Source organism: Kwoniella shivajii, chromosome 3 (assembly GCF_035658355.1).
Source record: "Kwoniella shivajii chromosome 3, complete sequence".
NCBI lineage: Eukaryota > Fungi > Basidiomycota > Tremellomycetes > Tremellales > Cryptococcaceae > Kwoniella > Kwoniella shivajii.
The window spans coordinates 1,266,183-1,289,930 of NC_085910.1; the positions used below are offsets into that span (position 1 = coordinate 1,266,183).

General features: G+C 42.5%; 8 protein-coding genes across 8 annotated transcripts; 4 read left to right on the plus strand and 4 right to left on the minus strand.

The window, feature by feature from the left end:
* Positions 1 to 27: 27 nt before the first annotated feature.
* On the plus strand, positions 28 to 2,408 carry IL334_002665 (uncharacterized protein; the record flags this gene model as incomplete). Its single annotated transcript, XM_062934406.1, has 8 exons — positions 28 to 498; positions 571 to 696; positions 805 to 912; positions 981 to 1,079; positions 1,158 to 1,251; positions 1,350 to 1,480; positions 1,563 to 2,048; positions 2,184 to 2,408. The coding sequence occupies 8 exons, from the start codon at positions 28 to 30 to the stop codon at positions 2,406 to 2,408; spliced, it is 1,740 nt and encodes a 579-aa protein (XP_062790457.1).
* A 91-nt stretch (positions 2,409 to 2,499) lies between these two features.
* Positions 2,500 to 5,952, minus strand: IL334_002666 (uncharacterized protein; the record flags this gene model as incomplete). Its single annotated transcript, XM_062934407.1, has 12 exons — positions 2,500 to 2,659; positions 2,737 to 3,008; positions 3,148 to 3,269; positions 3,341 to 3,671; positions 3,745 to 4,031; positions 4,115 to 4,247; positions 4,311 to 4,445; positions 4,523 to 5,153; positions 5,222 to 5,312; positions 5,370 to 5,500; positions 5,579 to 5,838; positions 5,905 to 5,952. The coding sequence occupies 12 exons, from the start codon at positions 5,950 to 5,952 to the stop codon at positions 2,500 to 2,502; spliced, it is 2,601 nt and encodes an 866-aa protein (XP_062790458.1).
* Positions 5,953 to 6,860: 908 nt separating this feature from the next.
* IL334_002667 (uncharacterized protein) lies at positions 6,861 to 8,906 on the plus strand (the record flags this gene model as incomplete). The annotated part of the gene is made up of 6 exons (XM_062934408.1): positions 6,861 to 7,080; positions 7,147 to 7,228; positions 7,311 to 7,672; positions 7,733 to 8,277; positions 8,350 to 8,491; positions 8,554 to 8,906. The coding sequence occupies 6 exons, from the start codon at positions 6,861 to 6,863 to the stop codon at positions 8,904 to 8,906; spliced, it is 1,704 nt and encodes a 567-aa protein (XP_062790459.1).
* A 324-nt stretch (positions 8,907 to 9,230) lies between these two features.
* IL334_002668 (uncharacterized protein) lies at positions 9,231 to 10,794 on the minus strand (the record flags this gene model as incomplete). The annotated part of the gene is made up of 6 exons (XM_062934409.1): positions 9,231 to 10,035; positions 10,091 to 10,206; positions 10,265 to 10,357; positions 10,413 to 10,516; positions 10,567 to 10,633; positions 10,714 to 10,794. 6 exons carry the CDS (start codon positions 10,792 to 10,794, stop codon positions 9,231 to 9,233), a joined length of 1,266 nt encoding a protein of 421 aa, XP_062790460.1.
* A 37-nt stretch (positions 10,795 to 10,831) lies between these two features.
* IL334_002669 (uncharacterized protein) lies at positions 10,832 to 13,504 on the minus strand (the record flags this gene model as incomplete). Its single annotated transcript, XM_062934410.1, has 12 exons — positions 10,832 to 11,227; positions 11,282 to 11,395; positions 11,451 to 11,621; positions 11,672 to 11,722; positions 11,776 to 11,927; positions 11,999 to 12,169; positions 12,221 to 12,310; positions 12,366 to 12,504; positions 12,568 to 12,901; positions 12,961 to 13,054; positions 13,113 to 13,331; positions 13,405 to 13,504. The coding sequence occupies 12 exons, from the start codon at positions 13,502 to 13,504 to the stop codon at positions 10,832 to 10,834; spliced, it is 2,031 nt and encodes a 676-aa protein (XP_062790461.1).
* A 348-nt stretch (positions 13,505 to 13,852) lies between these two features.
* On the plus strand, positions 13,853 to 15,193 carry IL334_002670 (uncharacterized protein; the record flags this gene model as incomplete). The annotated part of the gene is made up of 9 exons (XM_062934411.1): positions 13,853 to 13,915; positions 13,992 to 14,031; positions 14,114 to 14,275; positions 14,340 to 14,398; positions 14,453 to 14,506; positions 14,568 to 14,628; positions 14,691 to 14,876; positions 14,947 to 14,989; positions 15,052 to 15,193. The coding sequence occupies 9 exons, from the start codon at positions 13,853 to 13,855 to the stop codon at positions 15,191 to 15,193; spliced, it is 810 nt and encodes a 269-aa protein (XP_062790462.1).
* Positions 15,194 to 15,636: 443 nt separating this feature from the next.
* Positions 15,637 to 17,149, minus strand: IL334_002671 (uncharacterized protein; the record flags this gene model as incomplete). The annotated part of the gene is made up of 6 exons (XM_062934412.1): positions 15,637 to 15,958; positions 16,044 to 16,108; positions 16,178 to 16,699; positions 16,801 to 16,945; positions 17,016 to 17,025; positions 17,086 to 17,149. The coding sequence occupies 6 exons, from the start codon at positions 17,147 to 17,149 to the stop codon at positions 15,637 to 15,639; spliced, it is 1,128 nt and encodes a 375-aa protein (XP_062790463.1).
* Positions 17,150 to 18,783: 1,634 nt separating this feature from the next.
* IL334_002672 (uncharacterized protein) lies at positions 18,784 to 23,372 on the plus strand (the record flags this gene model as incomplete). Its single annotated transcript, XM_062934413.1, has 6 exons — positions 18,784 to 18,986; positions 19,043 to 19,468; positions 19,521 to 20,219; positions 20,269 to 21,720; positions 21,782 to 23,166; positions 23,230 to 23,372. 6 exons carry the CDS (start codon positions 18,784 to 18,786, stop codon positions 23,370 to 23,372), a joined length of 4,308 nt encoding a protein of 1,435 aa, XP_062790464.1.
* Between the last annotated feature and the right edge of the window lie 376 nt (positions 23,373 to 23,748).

The window sequence follows — 23,748 nt, forward strand, 5'->3', positions numbered from 1 at the left end:
CAAACCAAAACCAAAATCAGAACCAAAATGTCATCTTCCTCTTCAACTTCCACTGCAGCTTCGGCAACTATCGCATCTATCAACGAAGAGATACTCTCACTTCAAAATCGAATTAAAGAATTAAAAGTATCAAAACAAGATGCATCAAAAGAAGTGATTTCCATGAAATCATTAAAAGAGCAACTCAAAACTTTGACAAAAGATAAAGATACCACTACCTCTGGTCCTACCGGATCTGGATCTTCTTCTTCCAACTCAAACTTCGTGTTGAAGACGCCCAAAGGAACGACAGATCATAAACCAGAAGCAGCACTATTGAGGAAAAAAATATTTTCAACATTGGAAAACGTTTTTTTGAAACATGACGTATCAACTATTGACACACCTGTTTTTGAATTAAAAGATATTTTGGCTGGCAAATACGGTGAAGATTCTAAATTGATTTATGATTTAAGTGATCAAGGTGGTGAATTATGTAGTTTAAGATATGATTTAACTGTGAGTACAACCTACTTGTTTCTCTCTTTGACCACGCTCATATGAGACGTTTGCTGATATTCTGCTCATAAGGTTCCATTCGCAAGGTATCTAGCTATGAACGGTATATCATCAATGAAAAGATATCATATTGGTAAAGTCTATAGAAGGGATCAACCAGTCATGACAAAAGGTCGAATGAGGGAATTTTATCAATGTGTGAGTAGTGATCTTTCGTTACAAAACCTGCGGAATTCACAGAAACTTGAGCTGTGATGGGTATTTCGTGAATAGTGCTGATTTTCCCTAAAAATCCGACGATCGTAGGATATCGATATCGCCGGATCTTGTGATCCAATGGTATACGATTCTGAAATACTCAAAATCCTGTGTGAAGCTTTGACAGCTTTAGATATCGGCCAATATACCGTCAAAGTGAGTTTCAGTAAGAACTTGAGATAATAGTTGAACCGTGACTGATCTGTATGAATTTGATGAAACAGATCAACCATAGAAAGATTCTAGATGGTATATTCCAATTAGCAGGTGTACCTGCTGATAAAACCAGATCAATCTCTTCTGCAGTTGACAAGCTTGACAAGGTGAGTCTGAAGCTGCTCCACACTCCAAGATGCCATGCACATACTGACACCGAGAGTGCTACCCTTACGATCTAATAGTTACCATGGGCAGACGTAAAGAAAGAAATGACCGTTGAAAAAGGATTAGATGAGAAAGTAGCTGATAAGATTGGACAATACGTTGGATTCAAAGGTGAGTTATCCAATCTTACGATTTTCTTTTTTTCCAGTGCATCTTCAAACAGTGAGAGAAGAGAATCCAACCACCGATACTGACATTTTTTCTTACAGGCCCAGGATATGACGTTCTTGGAAAACTTGAATCAGATCCTGAGCTTATGGCTGTCCCATTAGCTAAACAGGGTATAGACGATATGGAGATCCTGTTTAGGTATTTGACAGTTTACAAAGTACTAGACAAAGTGAGTAATGGATCTGTTCTCTTGCCTTTATCTACGTGGACAGTCACTGTATAGATTGTCGTGCTCATTCCCCATGTGATAGATGTCGTTCGATATGTCCTTAGCTAGAGGATTAGATTATTACACTGGTATAATTTATGAAGCGATTCATGAATCTTCCGCACCACCTTCTAAATCCGTCAACCCATCTGTCCCTCCTCCAAGTGAAATCACTACTTCATCCGGCAGTGGAAAATCGGCCAAGAAATCATCTAGCAACGATAAGAATGTCAACGAAGATGGAATCGACGAATCGACCGTTGGGGTGGGAAGTATAGCAGCAGGAGGAAGATATGATAACCTAGTAGGAATGTTCGCTGAAGCAGCTGGAAATAAAAGAGAACAAGTTCCATGTGTAGGAGTCTCCGTCGGTGTAGAAAGAGTCTACAGTATAATGGAGTCAAAAAGGAAAAATCAACAAGAAAAATTAAGAGGGAAAGAAACTGAAGTTTTCGTATTGGGTTTAGGTGGTGTTCAATTGGAAAAAAGAATGGAGATAGCCACTTTACTCTGGGATAACGGAATCAAGGTTAGTTGATTTTCTTCCATATCTTATCTTGTATATGTGTATGTAGGAGAAAGATAAGAATACTAAAAGAGGATAAGTTTAAATGATGGTATTGTTCAAACACTCGCTTACGCTTTCGTGATTTTCCTCAAATAGACCTCATTCTCGCCAAAAGTCAACCCCAAAACACCAGCTCAATGGAAACAAGCAGATGACGATGCGATCCCATACGTACTCATTTTAGCCCCAAAAGAATTGGCAGAAGGTAAAGTCAGAATCAAAGCTCAAGTCGGAAAAGATCAGGCTGGAGAAGATAAAGGTATCGAAATTGATTTGGACAAAGTTGTTGATTACTTGAAAGAGCAATTAGGCAGAGCCTGAATAGATGCGAGAGACTAGTATACTTATATAAACTAGATAAAAGACATAGTAAATGCATCTGCATATAAACACAAAGTAAAAAATCACTCGATCATCGATACAAAGCGGCTTTTTCATCATCCTCGCTATCACTTTCATTGTCATTCTCACTACTATCGTCTTCTGATTCTGAAGTACTTTCATCGTACTCGGGAACAATAGCACTTCTAGGAGGAGCCGTTACTGCCATTGGAGCATGCACTTGATGATCACTATAGATTCCCGTTCCGTCGTACAGGACATCAGAATTTGTTGGACTATCGTCTTTCATGGCCAATGGACAACTCACCTATCACTTTCGTCTTCTTCTTCTTCCTCTTCTTCACTTTCACTCTCACTATTCAAGAAAGCATCTAAATCTCTAAATTTACCCTTGGGTGCACTTGCATTCGCAGTACCTACTCCAGACGGAGCGATCCCGGCATTAGGCTGAGGATATGATCCGACAGGTGATGAACCATTTGGAGAAGCGGTTTGGCGAGATATCGAAGTGGACATAGGAGGGATAGGATATGTCGGTGTAGGTACTGAGAGTGGTGTTGGCGGTTGAACGCTTTCGTACTATGTCAAGGACACAGAGTAATGTCAGTATCATTCACATCCATTGTGATTTATGTAACTTTTTTACGGTGAGCCCATTCCGACACATGATATTCCTTCCTTCTTTTGTTTAGTCCACACTACAAAACGATCAACTCACCTCTGAATCCCTCAACGACGAATCAGTAGGATCATCAGTCCATTCAGGTACTTCTTCGTATCCACCAAGTTTCTTTCCTGTAATCCTCGACATTGTTCCTACTTGGAAATCGTTTCTTTGACCTACATTATCAATTGTGTTCAGTCAGCTGATCCTCGCATTCTCGACGAAAGGGAGTCAAAGTCTTCTATACCTTTTTCAGTCAAATCGTTGATTTCCCTTTTACCAAGTATGACAACTTTGATCTGTTCTCTCCTTAGTACTACTCCACCCCTATCTTCTTCGCCTCCTTCATCAGATTCCTCTTGTTTTTGCTCATCTCCGCTGTTGATGGAAACTTTCTCATCTCTGATACCTCTCAACAAGGCATACAAAAACCTTGCTCTATCTCTAATATCATAATCTTGATCATATCTAGCTAGTGAGAATAGGTATGTACTGAATAGATTCGATTGTGATGAAGAAGGCGAGATGACTAATAATTTACTTGCCAATGTCAAAATTTGTAATTTTGCTTGTTCAGACTACAACGTATCACGGATAGTCAGCTAGTCAATTTGAAATTTTGTTACTATAAAAAAGATGAGATCTGCTCACTTCATTCACGAATCCTTTAATCCCTTTTCGAAGGATATCAGGAACCCATAATTCCACACCTTGCCAACCTAAGCCCTTTTTCTCGCTTTCGGAATTAGGATCACAAGCTGAGAATTGTCCAACAAGCCAATAGACTGATGCTCTGGCTTTGGGATTGGTTATTCCATCTAGCTGTTTAGCGAGTTTAGCAACTAATGTTTGAGGAGAAGGTATCGTCGAGCTTGATGTGATTGATGATGAAAGAATGACTGATTTTAATACGATTACAGCTTGCGCTACTAATGTATCTGCATGAAGAATTGAAATCAGCTACCACAGATTCGCTATGATTTCGAATATGAGTGAGATATCGGAGTAGGATTTCACCCACCCCTTTGACTCTTCAGGAGCCTCATCAAGCTCCTCAATCCAGTGGCAGCTACGTCAGGTTGATTTCTCACGATGTGTCCCAGAGCTTTCACAGCTTCTTCCGCGATAGCTGTGTCGGGGAATTTGACATAGTGCTGAGTGCGACACAGTCAATCAGGTGTTGATGCATACGTGTCATGCAGTTGTACACAACTCACCTTGAATTCCCTTATGGATACTTGGGCATTATCATCGTTAGTCACAGCTACCAAAGCACGTAATTTTGCTTTTTGTATGAATATCGATTCTGACGTATGGACGAAAAATGATGAATGGTATTTAGTGAATAACCACTATTACAGCCAATGTTAAAAGTCAGTATAGTTCGCCGAGATTGTTCAATGAATGGCTGAGCACGAAATGAGCTTACAGGTCTTTCTTCAGCCATGGAAGCTAAAATATCCCAAGTTAAAGAACCAATTTCTTCTTTACCTAATTTCGAATTATTACTTGAACCACCAGCTAATCTGATTAAAGGTTTGACCAACAACTCTTGACCTATAATCTTGTGAGAACAAGGTGCTAAATGATAATATGCGTTTGAAGTGGCTAATATAACAGCTGAATTACATGATTGAAATAATGGTTTAATGAAATGCAAAAACATTGCTAAATCTTCATCTATTCCACTAAATTCATCTTCACTTTCTTCATTTTGTGTTTTTGTTGTTGTTGTTGCTGTTCCCGTTCCCGTTCTCGTTTGCGGTTGACCATTTTCTTCTTTGGGGATGATGTTCGGGTTTGATGGACCTGAATTAGGAGGTTGTTCAAGCATTACTCTTGCGTAACGAGTTAATACACCCAAAGCAACTGATTGACCCCATTCATCCGCATCAACCAATAATTTGATGATATGTCGATAATATGGGTGTAACAGATCAAGACGATCAGGACAGATTTCGGTGAAAGCAGTCAAAGATGCTCCTAATGTCAAAGGTGATGGTGAGGATAAGAGCGTTTGCAGTAAAGGTATAAGTTGAGACAGTGAACTTGGGTCCATTCTGAATTGTTCACAAATAAAGTCAGCTACCGAAACATCAGATCGACGAATTTATGAAAGCTGACTTACTCGTAGACTTTGGCTAAACCACCTGCGACTGTCTTTCTGACCCATGGATTCCGGTCGGTCACCAACTTCTTCAATCCAAGCATGACGATTCCTGCATTGTTCAACGGAATCAGCTAGACCTTGTCCCAAATTGATCGAGCCAGCTCACCTTGAATGACTGGTACTCTTATCGAAGTGAGTACTCTCAACGACATCGATCGGATGAGGGGTGAAGGATCAGAAAGGTCTTTTTGGAAAGTGTTTATCGATAGTAACAATAAATCAGAGTTCGTCGAAGCACTATCATCATTGCAGACCTCTATCAGCTCATCGACAACGGCGAGACAGCTAAAATCACCGATGATATTTCGCACTTACAATCTTAACAAATAAATGTAGACCAGTTTCCTGATTTCGATACTTTGACTGACAACGTTCTTAACTACTTGAGCAAAGAAATTTTCCATATCTCTTCCTTTTGATATACCGGCTATAATTCTTTTCATTCCTTCCAATCTCTCCCTTTCGATCCTACTGTCAAGTAGCTTTGATATTTCCTTGACTCTATCATCGCTCAGATCATATGGTGTAGTCGAAGGACTCGATCCGGTGAGTAAAGATAAATCACGAGTCGTTTCCTGATAAAAGATGAATTTAGCATGACTTTATACGTTGTCACTGTCAAAGAGAGCCAGGTCATTTACCTGGAAGTTCTCGATGATCCTCTGTGAGAGTCGATTGAGAGCTGCCATTGTCTCTCTCCGGTATGACCTGTGAGCGAAGGGTGTTTGTCCTGGGAGCTTGTAGATGAGGATGTACTATCAACAACTGACTTTGTGTGATCATTTCTCATTCTCATTCTCACTCGGTCGTTCATGCGGGGCTCAGCATGGTGACCAAGCAGAGTCAGCCTGATTTCCAGAGGCCTAGTGTGCCTGATAACCAGAGTCGGGTTTACCTCCCGAACTAGACAAGATCTGATCGGAATCAAAAAAAACATGTCAACAAAAGTGGGGGGAATGGGGGAATGAGGAGGAGAGGGGCCGTGCATGCTTTTGGCTTTATTTTTGTTATTTCTCAGGGTTTCCATTCAAAGGGGCCCGTGCACATCTTTTAAGGGGGGGAAGAGAAAGCTTTGATCGCGTTAAACTATTTGTTCGATTGAGAGATAAGGGTAAAATCTAAGCCACACACACACACACAGCACTGACAGGGTACCCTCCTTTTTCTCACTCTGAATAGTCAGATTCCATTCGCACCTGAACATATTAGGTATATAAAAGACACTTGCCATCTCCGTTTATTCCTTTGTCTCTTCTCTTCTCTTCTTCATCCAAACTATCTCCGAAACGTAGTCTTCACCGTATTGCTTTCTGTTGCAGTACCACTTTCCATATCTACACCTAATTGAACTTTCAGCCTACGGGCAACTATACATGTTCTCGAACAGTCTTTGCAGCGCTCACAACTCGTTCCGGTGAGTACCTGTCAATCCTCATGATGCCCACCGATCACTACAATCATTTGCTCGCCTCATGCTGACCTTATTTCATTCACTCAGCGGCGTCAAACACACTGCCGCAGCCCCATTAATAGCAAACTAAATACCTTTCTCTACTCTCGGTCAAAACAAATAAATTTATCAAAAAAAACATTAAAAATGTCACCTACAGCTCTGAACCCAGTTCAGGGCCATCACGATTCCTTCTCTCTTCCTTCTGGAGGAGTTACCAATGGTACCGGTGTCAACCAGACAAAGGTCCACGCTAGTGCTAGAAGGACTCCTGAAGGTGGTCTAATCAAGGTCGAATCTGATTCAACCAAGTACGAGGAAGAAGGTATCAGAGCCATATTCACCGATAGGGGTGCGGACGTTGTTCGTGAGTAACCATCATCGTCCGGTAAAGTGAGAAGGGCTGTATGCTGATATACCCTCCGATGAGTAGAAGGCGGGGACGGGAAATTCTCTGTCAAGAAAACTGAGAAGAATTACGAGTTTTATACCAAATCCAAGGTCGGTAAAGTTGGGTAAGTAGCTGCACCAAAGCTTTGGTCTCCTTTGGCCTAGTACATGAGTCATTTACTGATATTTATTGTTATACACTATCAGACTCATGCTTGTTGGCTTGGGTGGTAATAACGGAACTACCGTTCTCGCTACTCATCTCGCCAACAAACATCAAATCTCTTGGAGAACCAAAGATGGAACTCAAGAGCCCAACTACATCGGTTCAGTCGTTCGAGCATCTACCATTCGACTTGGTGTCGATCCCGAAACCGGGAAAGACGTCTTTGTCCCTCTGAGCGATATGTTACCTATGGTTCACCCTAACGATTTCGTCATTGGTGGTTGGGATATATCTGGTGTATCAATGGATAAAGCTATGTCTAGAGCTAAAGTGCTTGAATGGGATCTACAAAGACAACTTGTTCCCATGATGGACAGTGTCAAACCTTTACCTTCTATCTATTGTGAGCTGTTTATTGAATATTATCAGAAGAAACACCAGCTGACATGATTCGTCATCATAGACCCCGATTTCATCGCTGCCAATCAAGCTGATCGAGCCGACAACCTCATTCCTGGTGATGACAAGCAATCTCATCTCGATCACATCCGAAATGATATTCGACAATTCAAATCCGACAACCAGCTCGACTCTGTTGTTGTTCTCTGGACAGCCAATACCGAAAGATACGCCGATATTATTCCTGGAATCAATGACACTTCCGATAACTTACTCAAATCAATCGAATCTTCCCATGAAGAAGTCTCACCTTCGACTATCTTTGCCGTTGCATCTATCCTCGAAGGTGTTCCTTTCATCAACGGTTCACCTCAAAACACCTTTGTTCCAGGTTGTATTGAGCTTGCCGAGAAACACAAGACTTTTATCGGTGGAGATGATTTCAAATCAGGTCAAACTAAAGTCAAATCTGTCCTTGCCGAATTCTTGGTCAATGCAGGTATTAAACCTCTTTCTATCAGTTCTTATAACCATCTCGGTAACAACGATGGAAAGAACTTGTCTTCTCAGAGGCAATTCAGATCTAAGGAGATCTCCAAGTCTAGTGTTGTAAGTGATCTCGTTCAACAGCATAACCGTGAGATTATACTTGAGCTGACTTTTATGTTTTGTACGGTATAGGTCGACGATATGGTGGCTGCCAACAACGTCCTTTACAAGTCTGCCGCTGAACTCACAGCTGAAACTGGTGAAGTCACCAAGAAGGGTGAACATCCTGATCACATCGTCGTTATCAAGCATGTTCCTGCCGTTGGCGATTCTAGTGAGTTCAGCTATGACTCTTTTTTACGACAGTCAAACATACTGATCATTGGACTTGAACAGAACGAGCTATCGACGAATACTATTCCGAACTTCTCATGGGTGGGCGAAACGTCATGAACATTTTCAACGAATGTGAAGATTCATTATTGGCCACTCCATTAATATTTGATCTTGCTATACTCGCTGAATTACTCACCAGAGTCACATACAAACCCGAAGGTGAAGATGAACATAAACCACTTCATAGTGTTTTATCTCTTCTATCGTACATGTTAAAAGCACCTTTAGTCAAACCGGGTACAGATGTCGTCAACTCACTCAATAGACAAAGAAACGCTTTGGAACAATTCTTAAAAGCTTGTTTGGGTTTAGAACATTCCGGTGATCTTCTGTTAAACACCAGAATCTGGTAATTTAGTTTATAGCTTTATTATCATAATAGAGATGAGTTGACCCTCTTCGTGAGATTCTCATCGGTGCGGTAGGTTCGACAGCGTAGGTATAGTCTATAAGTACAATTTAAATGCATAGAAGCGTGTTGCGCATCTCGGTTTACTGCCTATTGCATGGTCCATGTTATATGATACGGTGGTAATGCGTGAATGCAAATTGTGATTGAATAAGTATAGACTACAATGTATTGATGTTAATATCTGATATGCTGAAAATGCTATATGTTTATTGTATAATATGCTGAAATTGTTTTATGCTGAATGATCACCGGCGTTACCCCCTCATTATCCTTCTCTAGGTCTCTTAGCTCCCCACGGTGCTGGTCTACCCATACCCAATCGTTTGGTACCTCTGTTCAATCCATTTGAATTAGTGGAGTTACCACCTAAAGCTATACTTCCTGCTCCTCTTTCTCTCGAAGAGCTTGAAAGGTTAGAACCTGATCCTGATCCTGGGACAATTGGTAATCTACTTGGAAGTAGAGAAGGACTATTTCCTAAAATCGGACTACTGTTATTTCCATTCCCATTTCCAGTTCCGTTTCCATTTCCCATGAATGGACTTGATCCTTTATGGCCTCTACTTCCAATTCCGATTGCGGTCCCACCAGCGGACGAAGATGAAGGAGAAGGAGCAGAATCAGGCGGTAAACCTAGAGTAGCCATAAAAGCTAAAGCGGCATTACCACCTTTTTGAAAAGAACCTAAATCGGCATCTGATCTGATGGGATCAGGTTGTCCAAATGTAAATGGTAATAAATCAGGTATGTTTTTATTGGCAGATTTGATTTTGATCACTTCTTTAATCGGTTTTTCATTTCTGGTGGAATTCGATTTTGAGGGTTGTTTTGACTTTGAGTTTAAACCCATTCTAGCTGAAGTGAAACCTGATACCATTGAAGCTGCATATGGATTTTCCCCATTCCCATCACTTTTGGCATTACCGGGTAAAGCGTATTCATCTGATTCTGAAGCCCAATATTCCGCTGCTCGAGTAGCTTTTGTAACTTCCCTCCTTGCGAATCTGTTGGACCATTTATCTCGTGGTTCAGGTGCATCCCATGTACTCAGAGGTGGCGCAGCTCGAACACTAAGCCACTTATCAGACATTGTCTGTTTTAACAAGACACACCAATACGACTTACTGCCTCATTATCATCTCCTTGGCTCCATCTTCATCCGGATGTGGTCTACCTAGCATTGTAGATGTGTACCTCCTTACAGCAAGATCAATGTCAGGCAGATTGGTAGATAGCATGCCCTAAAAGGAACTGTATCAGTAGGTATGCAAGATGCATCATCAAACGGGATAGGCCTACTGGTTGATGCCTATTTACCATTCCCACAAACTCGCTAGCTTCCTTGTCATTCTCCTCTCCACCCATCATTCGGAATTGGCAATATGACATTGTCTAATCAAAATCCATCAGCATAACTTCTCTCAATGGATTGAGAGTATCAACTGACCAAGAAGTTCTGCGCCCTTGTCATAGCGACGTAGAGTAGTCTCCTTTCTTCTGCTATTTCATGTGCTTCGGTACATCGATACGAAGGGTAGGTACCTTGTTCGACTATATCATAGTCAGTTGTGCAGTGTCAATCAGGCTCTCTGCCGACTCACCAGCAGGTATAAACACGACCGGCCATTCCAATCCTTTGGCAGCGTGGACCGTCGTGATCGTGACTTTCTACTCAGAACGCATGCATTAGCTTGAGTCATCGTATGTTATGCTTGAGTCATCGTATGTTATGCCAAGCTAGTACGTACAGGCTTATCTTTATCGTCTTGTTCACCTTCCGTATCGGTAGACAGCATCGAAGTTTGGAGGAAGAAAGCAAGGGGTGTCATGCTGCTTATATAAGCTTACGATGCATCATGGCATCACTCACTTTTCCGCAGCATTCGTGAGATCATCAACCATCTCCGACGTCACCATCTCTTTGACCTTCCCAATTCCGTTGGTAACTGTTGGCTTGGAGTCCATATCCTCCTCATCGCTCGACAAGACCTCAATGACTCCGTCATCCCCGCTCACAGTTTTAGCCTTTCCTTTTGACACCGAAGTAGATCGACTCCTACTTCTACCACTGCCACTTGCATTGGACGATTGGCGACGGAATAAAGGATGTAACCTAGTCTCGGACTTGATCTTCTCCTCTACTTGAGCACGGTTTATGATGGCTTCAACAGCGGCAGAATTGGCTGGCATGAAGCTACCCTCAGAGGTTTCGCCAGCCGATAAACGAGCCTGTTCCTCGGAAACGATGACACTGTATGAGATCTGCAGATATGTCAGCAAATCCACAGGAATGTGGTGGGCTTCATGTTGACATACCAGTTCCTGTACGTTCTCCCATCTAGAGTCGAAATCCTGTTGCGAGGCTCTAAGGTATTCTTCATATCCTGTCTTTTCGATGATCAACCGTATCAAATCACCAACAGATGATCCCTGACCGTCATGCAATCAGCTTGAGCATCAAATGAACAATCAGTCACCAGCTAACCTTTTCTGCCGCTCTTCGGAGTTTCCTGACAGCGCCAACGAAACTCCCCAAATTCTTCTTGATTCCTGCTTTTAATCCAGCGGGAAGTGGTTCACCATCAATGATCCTCTCTGACAACTCCATAGGTGAGATTTTCATTGATTTTGCGGTGTTAAGCAGGTCAGAGATGGACTAAACAATTGTCAGCTGGCAACAATTTTGAAGACTTAGGAATAGCTGACCTTGTCTCCAATTGATCGCTTGGGAGTATTGACAACTCGGACGAATGCAGGCTATACTGTAAATCAGCTGACACAGTATGGAATGAAAGTCTCAGCTGACGCACTGTGAACCCAGGATTATCCGCCAGCTGCAGATACGCTAGAAGATCCTTGACTTCCATACGTTCAAAGAACTTGTGTCCCCCGACTATACGATTTGGTATACTATCTTTTTGTAGAGCGGATTCGATGACTCTCGATAATGCATTATATCGCACTGTAAAGATTGTTCAGTCACTCGTTAAGGGCTGACTGCCATGGAAGGCGAAATGACGATGATGAACTTACGTAGAATAGCAAAATCCCCATAATTCAATGTTCCACCTGAATACGCTATCAGTCTTTTGATTTCCCAAGCGATGAAACTCGCTTCGATGACAGGTGTGCTGAATACTTTTAGCGTGACGGGTGTACTGCGTGGATGAGAAGTGAAGAGATTCTTCTGTATACGAGCCCGGTCTGTTGAGTGTGAGCCTGAGTCTCATTACATTACACAAAGATCGGACTCACCTTGTGAAACAATCGCGTGTGCAGCTGAGAGGATAGATCCTGTTGAACGGTAATTCTCCTCCAAGTAAATCGCTTCCACTCCAGGAAAATCTGAGCACACCAAGTCAGTCATATATGTCAAGTGAGTGAGTCACTGAATACGTACCATTTGTCATCTTGTTCAAGTTTTCTACTTCAGCCGATCTCCATCCATAAATTGATTGATCCGGATCTCCCACTACACTGACTCCTCCATGAGCTTTAGCGAAACATTTCATCAATTCATATTGAGTTATATTGGTGTCCTAAACAACATCTTATCAGCTAAATCCGTTCGACCCCGAAAGGGCTTCCTCAATATAGCTTACCTGGAACTCGTCAACTAAGATATGTCTACATGATTCCAACACTCTAGGAGCACTCCTGAACAGTCTCAAACCAAATACCAATAAATCGTCAAAATCTAACGAATTTGCTTCTCTCAAAGTCGCTTCGTATTCTGCATATAACTCTGCGATGATAGCTAATGTATTTGTGGATGTACCTGGATCTTGAGCTGCCCTCATTGCCATTTGATCCGGTGATTCCTCTTTTGCTTTTGCTTTTGATATCTCTGATAAAACGACTCCTTCTTTCAAAGCCATACGGGAATCTTCTAGTGAGTCTTTACGAGATTTTAGGAGAGTCGACATGATTTTCTTACTGCACAAGTGAATGTTAGCAGCTGCCAGGACTGGGGGCATAGAGTAAGGTCAGCTCACCAGTCTTCAGCATCAGCTATGATAAAGTTATTTAGCAATTCAATGAGTTGACCATATCTTCGGAGATATTTAGCACAAGTAGCGTGAAAAGTTCCTATCCATACCTATCAGCTGACATACCAGGCAAAAACCTGAGAGCAAAAACAGCTTACCTAAGACCAGCGCATCTGCTTGTTTAGCTCCTAATAGTACTTGTAACCTCTTCTTCATCTCGCTAGAAGCTTTATTGGTGAAAGTGACAGCAACGATTTCATACGGACGATAATCATGATATTGAACGAGATGAGCTACTCGTGAAGTCAATACTCGGGTTTTACCTGATCCTGGACCTGCTAAGATTTGAAGAGGGATTTCAGGAGGTGAGGTCACAGCTGTATGAAGTTAGACATTTAGCTATACCTTTGACTGAAATCCGGCTTGAAAAAGTATTTGATCTTTTCTTACCTTTCAGTTGAGCTGCATTGAGTGATGTCAGGTATGGATATTTTAGTTTATCTGGAATACCAGATGGTGGTGAGCATGAGGAAGGTTTATGATCCCCCATGGTGACTCATCTGATTGACTGACAGTCTGTTATCAATCGAGAGAGTGAAAGAGAAGAAAGTATCATCAAAATGTAATGTTGTAAAACAATAATCAATAATAATCTACCTCACCACACGTCATCTTCTCAATAATCCGATCTCTTCTCCGTGATCGACCAAAAAGTAAACAAAAAGATACAGAGCGCGGCCTGGACCCTGAGTAACACGTGGTTGTCATATGGCATGCCGCAATGTTCAATCACATTACAAAATATCAGAGAATTACGGAATCGATCATACCCACAATATCATCCCAACGCTTGAACATCGATAGATATTACACCACATACACTATAAATCAATACACTATGCCAGTACGAGTATTAGCTCTCTGCGGATTTACTCAAAACTCATATATCTATTCAAAGCAGGCAAGTTCACTTCAAAGTCCAAAAAGCTCATTTTAGCCTCCATATAAACTAATCCTTGTGAGATCTCAACTTATAGCTCGGAGCAATCCGTAAAACTTGTAAAGATGTTGAATTTGGTATGACCCCTTCCATTTGACTACTTTCACACAAGTGATGAACGCAAGCTGGACCGCTGGACTGATCATCAACGATACGTAGTATTTTTGGAACCTCCTGTGGTAGTGGAAAAAGCGGATTTACCATGGTCATCGAACCTTGATCAATTCGGTTCAAACGCAACGACAGATGAGGCTGCTCAAACTCCCGAAACTACACCTAGAGCATGGTGGACAACGGTCAATGAACAAAAGACATACAAAAGTGAGTAATCACAATGATTATCCCAGCACGAACTCGAGTAGCTCATGGAAGATTCGTGTCTTAGAGTTCGACGAAACTGTAGCGTACTTGCATGATTTCTTGTTGAAAAATGAACCTTTCGATGTGAGCTGAAAAATTTAAGGTGCATGGGCTTCAGCTGATCATTATCTGCATAAGGGTATTATGGGATTCTCACAGGGTGCAGGTATGGCTGCTATACTATCAGCATTGGTATGTCAAACCTCCAACGTGCATTGCCCTGTTTCTAACTGATGACGATGATCTAAATTAGCTGGAGAAACCAAATCTTCATCCTAATTTCCCTTCCGAACCAGCCCTTCAGAAATTTAAATGTAAGTTGAGATCTTGTTGATGACCAGACCTAAGCACGCATCTTGTTGACCACTGGCATCAGTCGCTATCTTCGTTGGAGGTTTTTTGCCTAAAGCAGAATCACACGACTTTACTCCATATTTCCCATTACCAGCTTCTTTACCTACATTGCATGTTTGCGGGAGGAACGATACCCTGATAACTACCGAGAGGAGTCAAACGCTAGTAGATAAGTGTGAGAATTCAAGAGTGGAGATACACGAAGGCGGTAAGTGGTGATTTTGCCGAATTCAATGTTCACATTTTCGCGTGCAGTATGCTGATGATTTCGTCGTTAGGACATTATACACCTTCGAAAGCATCATGGCGTCATTTCTTCAAGTAAGTCGGATCTGAGAATGAATCTCCTGAATGGTTCACAGCTGATACTCTGATCTTCCCAGTGCGTATATAAACTCTTTCGGGCCGGATGGATCTAATGGTGATGTGCCACCTGTAAACTCCTTTGGACCTTCTGGAGCCAACACACCTGTCAACGCAAAAGGTGGAGAAGGAACTCCCAGAGCAGGTACTCCATCAATTTAGTTTGTAGCTGAAGAAGGCATGAGGCTGGAAACTTCATGAATAGATGCACAGATCACGTATGGCCTACTCTGAGACATATTTCAGTCAATTGAGAATAGTATTGACCTAAATCCTCATGCTCCGTTTTCGTATAAGAATTGAATAGTCTCTTAGTTTTCTGCTTCGGGTCTATGATGAGAGGAATTGGTGACTGTAAGCCGTTGGATAACCGATTGCCTGATATGAGAGAAGACAATTGAAATACTCATTCGACCTGTTTTCCGTCCGCTGCGTAGAATGTACTTATCATCAACGTTTTGAGCGATCGTCCTCTGATTCGGATCTTTCTTTGATTCGTACAATGATTGAAATGAGACAAAGGCGTCGATATTGTTCGTTCCTTTTGTACGATTCTTGATGAAGCTTTGACTACTTCTATAGATCTGGTGAAGTGAGTATATGCGTCATGCGATGATCTTGAAACCTTTTACTAATTCTTCATCATCTTCATCTGTCCCACTCCAAACAACCTTTACTCCCGTACCACAAGGAACGATTTTTTCGCCCATCTTCTCTCTCAACATAGCTCTTGGTTCTAATCCGGTACAATGCAATGGTAGTATATAATCTGGAGGAGGCTGTATACGTCTCGATAGGAAATCGACCGTTTCTACAGCCGGTTGATACTGAGTGGGTACTAAGTGAAGACCTCCTACTACTGCTTTGATCGGTCTTTCAAGCGGTCGAAGGGATGTTATGACATTGCAAATCCCAGCGTGTGAGCACCTATAACAGATGAAGTCAGAACAGGATTAGCTTGCCACCCTGGAGGGAACATTGCTTTATCATCGTCACTGAAATATCGACTTACGCGCTGAACACCACCAATCCTTGACCCTTGACGTCGACCACGACATATCTTTCGTCCGTGATCATCTATCATAAAAGACTTTCCCAATCAATGAACTTGTTTCAAATGGGTGAAACTCATAAAGGAAGACTCACATGATCATTAAACCAACCTTCTTGACCATTTTCATCTTTCATCCAAGTCAATGCACCTGGCAAGCCAACTTCGAATTCCGTTACTCTTTCTATTTCTCCACTTACGCCTATACCAGTATTACTCCCATCTTTAGTGATGATCTCATGAGGTTGATCATTCAATTCGATTTTCCCGCCTTTCCGTTCGATCTCGTCGAATGAAGGATCAGGCGGCAGTGCACATATCGGAGTGTAATCTGGTGGCCTTGAAATACCTCTCCTTATAGGTCTATCAGGATGCAAATCAACTAAAACCATTTCGTCTTGATCTCCAGGAGGCGTCTTTCGTAATTGTAATTGTTCTTTACGGATTTCCAAAGCTTTTAATATCCCACCAGAATGATCTCTATGCCAATGCGATAACACAATAGCATCAAGATTGGTTAAATCAACTTTCATAGCAGATATATTTCGTGCAATCGAATGGGGTTCAGGTCCAGAATCGAATAGAACCGTACGTGTGGAATCACCTATGGTTGTTTTCTATATTCATATTCCACCATCATCAAACATATCGATCAATCATAAATTAGCAAACTATCCATATGGTACTTCGAAATCAAAATGAGGAGTAAATGGCTCACGATGAGTATTGATAAACCATGAGCACCACAACAATAATTATCAAAGTCAATTATTGGTAATCCCGTAAGATCATCTTTAGGTGCATCACCTCTCATGAGATGTTGAGGTAGTTCCTGACTGAATCCCGTTGGCAACACTGATATCCTGATATAGGATATCGACATCAGATTGGTCAATGGTTCTGCTTGACACAGATATTGGTCAACGTACGTACCACTCTATGACTTGTTGGAGAATGATCAGTTCACAATTTCAAGCACAGAGACAAACTTGCGTTTACTCACAGTTGTCAACCAGGATAAGAAATTCTAGCTTGTCAACTTGAGTAAGACTTAGTGGAGGTGCCATCATGAATACCAGGAGCGGATCCGGATAAGGAGCTCAGTACTGAACGATATGAGATAATGCACATCAACACCATTACTGCACAATGAATCTACCTCTCTCACTTATCATGACAGCTATGCGGATCGACATTTCATGCATGAATCCTGGATGTTAGCTCCGGGTCCCCGCGTAAAGCAATCGAGCGGTATGCCACGTTCGAGCCACGCTAATATTCCAACACGGCGTTTTAGCTGGGATTAGCAGATCCAATAGAAGGTGGCGAATTGCAGGATGACGCTGAATATGATCACAGTTGGCAGAAAAGAAGGACTAGTTTAGCAAATGATGTAGAAAAACGATTCCCACCAGACGACAGAGATCGCATCGCGCATATGCAATACTAGTCTGAGAACATTGAGAGTATGTGCAATTGAGAATCAGTTCCACGCCACCAAGAAGACTCAATGAATTAGTGTATGTTTTTTGCCACCGAAAAAATCAAGCGTTTGACGCGCAATCCCTACACACATCTCCTCTGTGTTAGCATCCAGATAAATTTTTCATGCCTAATCTTCCAGTACTCTCTCCGTGAGACATATGTATATTGTTTGATGACGAATTTCGGAAACAATCACTATTACTTGCTTATCTATACTCTTCCCGTCTTTGTACCTGTTCTTTACAATTACATCAAAAGGCGGCAAGTATAGTTAGTTAGTTGTAGACATTTTTGCACTTATTTGATGGTCTCGACTCTTCTTTGCTCTGTCATTTCGCTGGTGAAAAATCCCTTGTGAAAAGGCACGGGTTTTGTTTCTCACCCAAGTTTCATTTTTAAACCTCACCTTTTCTCGGCATCGTTATTGATTTGATTTGATTTGATTTGAACTGATTGAACCATCATATCATACAAATCTTTGTTACGCTTCTATTCAGCTAAACCCCCTTTTTAATACCAATACATCTTTAAACTTCTGAATTGTAATCGCAGGAACAGAGGACTTTCACACGCCCGAATTTATCCAACAAACAATTTGTGCAACATCTTATATAGCTCGGTAATTACCTACATGACACACATCATCGTATCAAGCCGATTGACTGAACACGTTTGAAGCTAGAAAGGAGAGCTCATCATCCGCCAAGATAAAAAGGGAGGATCAGCGTTAGAGACTAACCCGTGGAGGATTGGTGTGAATATTTTAGGCAAGAGAATAACAGAGGTTCTCGGTTGTAACGGTTAATAGAGGGTAGGACAAAGATAACAAAGCGTACGCAATACAATAATCAAGATTCAGATTTCTTATTTTCCACCTCGAATACGTTAGCAGAAGAAATAAGAACGAAAAGAAAAAAAAAGGATAAACGGAATAGTCATTGCCGTCGTCATTCATTCTCAATTTGTCATTGCGTTTACCTTATCTATCTCCATCAAATACATGGTTTCAGACCTTGATCAACTCAACAAAGTCAGGTTTATTTAGATTGGAGACAGAACATCAAGTATACTGAAATTAATCAGTTGTTTCATGTTCGTGGTATAAGGGAAAAAAGGGAGCGTCATCATCCTTAATACATCCGAACAGATAAAATCCCTTACATTCTGTTCACTTTTCACCAAATTATTCGTCGCACTCTGAGAGGAAATCTCCCAGATGATGCCGACGGATTCATCTTCCGCTTCCACTTCTTCTCCATTTTCGACCAATCCTTCTTCTTCTTCCCCCGAAGGTATCAGCAATAGCAATGGTAGTGAAGGTTCTTCAAGCAAAAATCATCTGTTAGGTCAAGAAGGTTATAGCAGATCACCCCACGACGTGATGATAGAAATGCAGTCTCTTTTGAGCGGCCTGTCAAGGTAAGTCATCAATCCTCTATCGAGGAGCTTCTTACTTACAGAATGGTGGATGATAGCACTTCATCCTATCCACAAAACCCACCAATATCGAGATTCCCTCTCAATCATTTCCCTTCATCAACACCTCAACTCGATATAAAACCTCGTATACCTCCTGCACCTCCTGCACCTCACGCAGACATCAAACCGCTTCTGACGACACAGCAAGATATGAACATGCCATACAAAACGGCGCCTTTCCAACAGGAAGAAGAACCTCAACACTCAATACCTGCTGCTGCGGATCCTTCCAGATCGTCCAATCCTCCAGAGCTACCTACCCCTGTTTCTTTGGCCGCGGTCATGCATCAAAGCAATCAATCAAGTGTCAATGGATCCCATAGTCATGGTGGATTACGATCTGACCCTCCGAAAAGATTGTATGAAGTGGACGAGATAAGACAGGTAGCACCTTCGTTAAACGAGCTTACGGCTGAACCCAAGTAAGTCTTCTAGTCATCGACTCGTGACAGTCTGCTAAGCAATTCCGTTTAGCTCTACCCAATTGCTCCTGCAAGGCGATCCAATCTTCTCCGACAAGTCCCGCGTAGAAACAGCCATTCGAGTGATCATTGACCTCTTACGATTCTGTCCCATCCCTTCGCCCCTCCCGCCCATCCACCCATCTCTGCACCCTCTCATACCGCGAGATACGAATGGAAACTTCTGCATGTCTCTGGAACGGATCACAACTCTCCAGGGATTGAAATTACAAGCTGGTACTACTACCAAGGCTAGCTCGAAGAAACAACTGCAAGCTGGCCCAATATCCAGGGAGCATCTGGCTTACATAGAAACAGCGGTATACATGAGTGGTGACAGCGGAAAACGAGTCTATGTCTGTAAGAGGTGTAGAAATCGAGAAGCCAAGAGAAGAGCTTCCAAAGAAGTTACAAGGAAAAGACAAACTAATTCTGATTCCGATACTTCATCATCCAGACCCAAGATGAGACACTCAATTGCCCCTCCCTCACAAGATTTTATCACGGGTGAGAATCCAGATCAATATGATACTCATAGAAACGGTCAAATCGTAGAGGAACCTCCCTGGGATCCAGAACACAGAGACTGGAGGCATGAGATAGTACTTTTCAATTCGCCTCCGGAGGTGAAAATGGAAGATGGGAGTTGTAATTGGTTACCTTTCAGAGTTGTCTGTTATGGAAAATGTCACGGGGAGAAAGTGGGATTCAAGTGAGTGTCATGGCACGTGTGAAATCGACGCATACTGACAGTTTGGTAGAATCAAATTCACCCTTCGTACATGGGATGGAAGGATAATCGCTACTTCCACCACCAAGCCTATCCGAATCACCGACGACCATAAAACCGAGCCAAAGACTAAAACCAAGATTGACGGGTTTACGTCCGCTCAAGCTCAGCCTGCTGTACCGAGAGCGAGAAAGGGTCGTCAAAGTACAGCTTCTTCACGTCGTCAATCGCCCGCACCTTCCGAGAGTGAGAGCGTGCAGTCATTCTCTGAAGCTGGAGCGGTCCTGCAAAAGCAAACTCCTTCTGTAAGAGGGGCCAAGCCATACGAGAGACCCCCTTCACAATCTCCCGCTATTACCACAGTCCCAATGGACTCGTTCGGCGCAAATGACTTTCAAAGACACAACTCGACGGCTTCTATTCAATCGATTCCCCAGCAAGACGTCATCTTGCAACAACCTGCACCACAACAACAGCCTCACATGGACTTCACACTTCAGCAACAGCTTACCAATACTGTAAGTCCTGGTATACTGAGAGGTCCTCAATTCCCTCACAATCACATGAACTTGGTCAACGGTCATCAAGCAAATGGGCAAGCCTCCATAAACTCCTCGAACCTCACCAGTCCTTCTTCGTCCCAGATGATGTCGTTTACTGGACACGATAACATGCTTTTCGCCAACTCGCTACAATCACCCAACAGCTTCATGTCGTCACTGAGCAATAATGGACAACAATCCCAGAGCATGCAAAACTCCATGCTGTTCAATCATGACAATACAGACGTTGAGATGTCAAGTGCGATGACTGGTGGATTAGATGATATCTTCACCGCCTCCAGCCACACTTCGATATCCTCCATGAGCGATGGTGGATCCGTCTACTCGACGTATGCAGAGGATAGATCTTCCGGGATGTTCAGTGATAGCGGCATACCCCCTACATCGACGAACGATCTTGATCAATTTCTCGATTATACTGGTGGAGATCACCAAGACGTTTTTAACCCCTTTCAACAACCAGATCCGGCAATGTTTAACACCGACTTATCACCGCCTCCCGGAACGAATATTCCACCTCTGCCATTCGATGCGTTACATCTTTCACCCTCGGCGAATAGAAACGATTTGTCGCCTGCTGCTCGTGCCGAACAAGATCAGTCGTTGACAAATATGTTGGCTGTCATTGGACAATTCATGCCGCCAGTCCCACAAGCTCAAATCACTGACGTTATACCCGGAGAAGGACCCACAGCGGGTGGTAAAACTATCGCTATTGCTGGTGAAAACTTCTCTCCTGGCATGGTCGTGCTTTTCGGTCAAAGACCCGCTCATACACAGCTTGTCAACAATAGTTTTGTCAAATGTATTCTACCTCCTTCTAGTCTCCCCGGACCAGTGGAAGTCAGCATTCAAGGTGCTATCAAGTTATCTGGACAAGCGACACAGATATTCACGTATACCGAAATGGACAAGGATCTGTGAGTATCCTTCCACTTGATGCTCTATATATGCGACGTAACAACTGACATGGCATAACAGAATGAGACTTGCTCTGGAGATACAAAAGAAGTTCAGTGGTTCTTCCAGCGATCCGGCTTATCGAATCGCTCACGGTGTCGTAAATCGGTCGGCTACAAACAGCGAATGGAGCGAGAGATCAAGTTCCAATTCACCAATGTCTGGTCCTTCACCAAACGATTCTGCGGAGCCAAATGAAGATGATGACCATTCTGATTCTACCAATGGGAGCAAATCATCTTCCGGAAACCTCCAGTCTACTGTCATCAGTTTCCTTGCTTCGTTGGATGAGAATGCCCCTGGTTCATTACGGGCTAGTGGAGCTATAAATCACCGCAACGACGCTCAACAGACGTTACTCCATATCGCGACCGTCATGGGATTCCATCGGTTGGTGCGAAGGTTGATCGTCGTTGGTGCTCATCTCGATCTACAAGACACAAACGGTTTTACTCCATTGGCATTTGCAGCTCTATGCGGACGACATACATGTGCTCGAGTCTTAGTTGAAGCCGGGGCATCTTATGATCGACCTACTTCATATGGAGAAATGCCCTTGGACCTTGCGAAACTTGCGGATCATGAGAAAGTCGAAGCTTTATTGTTATCTGCTGTATGGTCGACATCATCTGAAGCCAAGGTCGGTGCGGCACAAGACGCCGAATTAGCCTCTACCGGGTCTTACGATTCAAGCAGTGTCAGTGAGATTGACAACGATAACCCGTCTTCTGGATCCGAGGTCGATGACGAATTGGAATACTTTGAAAAACTACGATTGTCTCGAAGAAGAAGCAGGAGGAGCAGGGCGACCAAAGGAAAAGGCAAACAACGTTCCCTGTCCAAATCTGATCGTGAAAGGAAATCCCCGAAATCAACTAGAAGACCTTCGCTTACTTCAACTTCTACGATCAAGGAGATACAACCACCCGTTAATCTACCTATACGTGATGATCCACCACCTTACGCACCGTCAGAAAGCGATGAATCATCCTGGATGTCGAGAACCTTATCAACCATTCATCATCCTCATAAAATCCCTTATGCAGTATGGGATCGATTACCTATACCCCACATTTTTGGTCCGGACAAACCTTCCACTGTTGGCGAAGATCAGCATCATGGTTGGGTCGCTTTCCCTGCCCCTTCATGGGAGACCATATCTAAAATGACCAGTCCGGAAGAAGTGAAATTATTCACACAAGCAATGGCTGCGGCAGCATTCAATGCGGTAGTCCAATCTGGTATGACAACAAGTGATGTCGTAAGTTCGAGTGAAACTCGGATGACGTTTGCAGAAGAGGGATTGAGGAAATTCAGAAAAGCAAGAAGGTCCAATGGGACTGGAAAAGATGGAAAACGAAGTGGAAGTGTCAGTCCAAGTGAGAAGGTAGTCAAACATGTCAAGCGTGAGCAAATTAACACGATCCGTTGTGTATGAATGGTGAAAACTGATCCTGGAACACTCATAGGTGACCGAATGTTGTACCTGTTCTGGTTACCTATTTTACTTTTTGTAGGATTTTGGTTATTGGTTTCCGCTTTACCTTTGGCGACGGGTTTCTGTCTCATATACGCTAGACAGATCACCAAAGCAATCAAACAGCGCCTGTGACTATAGATCCATACAAAAGAACATTTTGAAGTCAAGAGGGGAAGGAGAAGCAGTAAGCTTTTTGCTGTTTCTTTGATTAAATCGTCGATTTTCATTATATGTTCTGCGCAATTCATGTTTTCTTGTATATACATACTAATATAATTACTTTTTTCCACTTGTTTGTTATTTTACTTTTCATTTTATACATTTTCACTACCAGATGAGTCACTGGTCATTTGTCTTACATACATGCAATTCTCATGTCACTTGAACCTGCTCACAGAAAGAGCATGGATAGGTTTTTGATGAATGGTGAATTGACACTGTGCACGGTGAGTGTGGCGTTGTTATACTGTGGAAGGTGGAGGGGTGGAGGTGGTCCAGGCGAATTTAC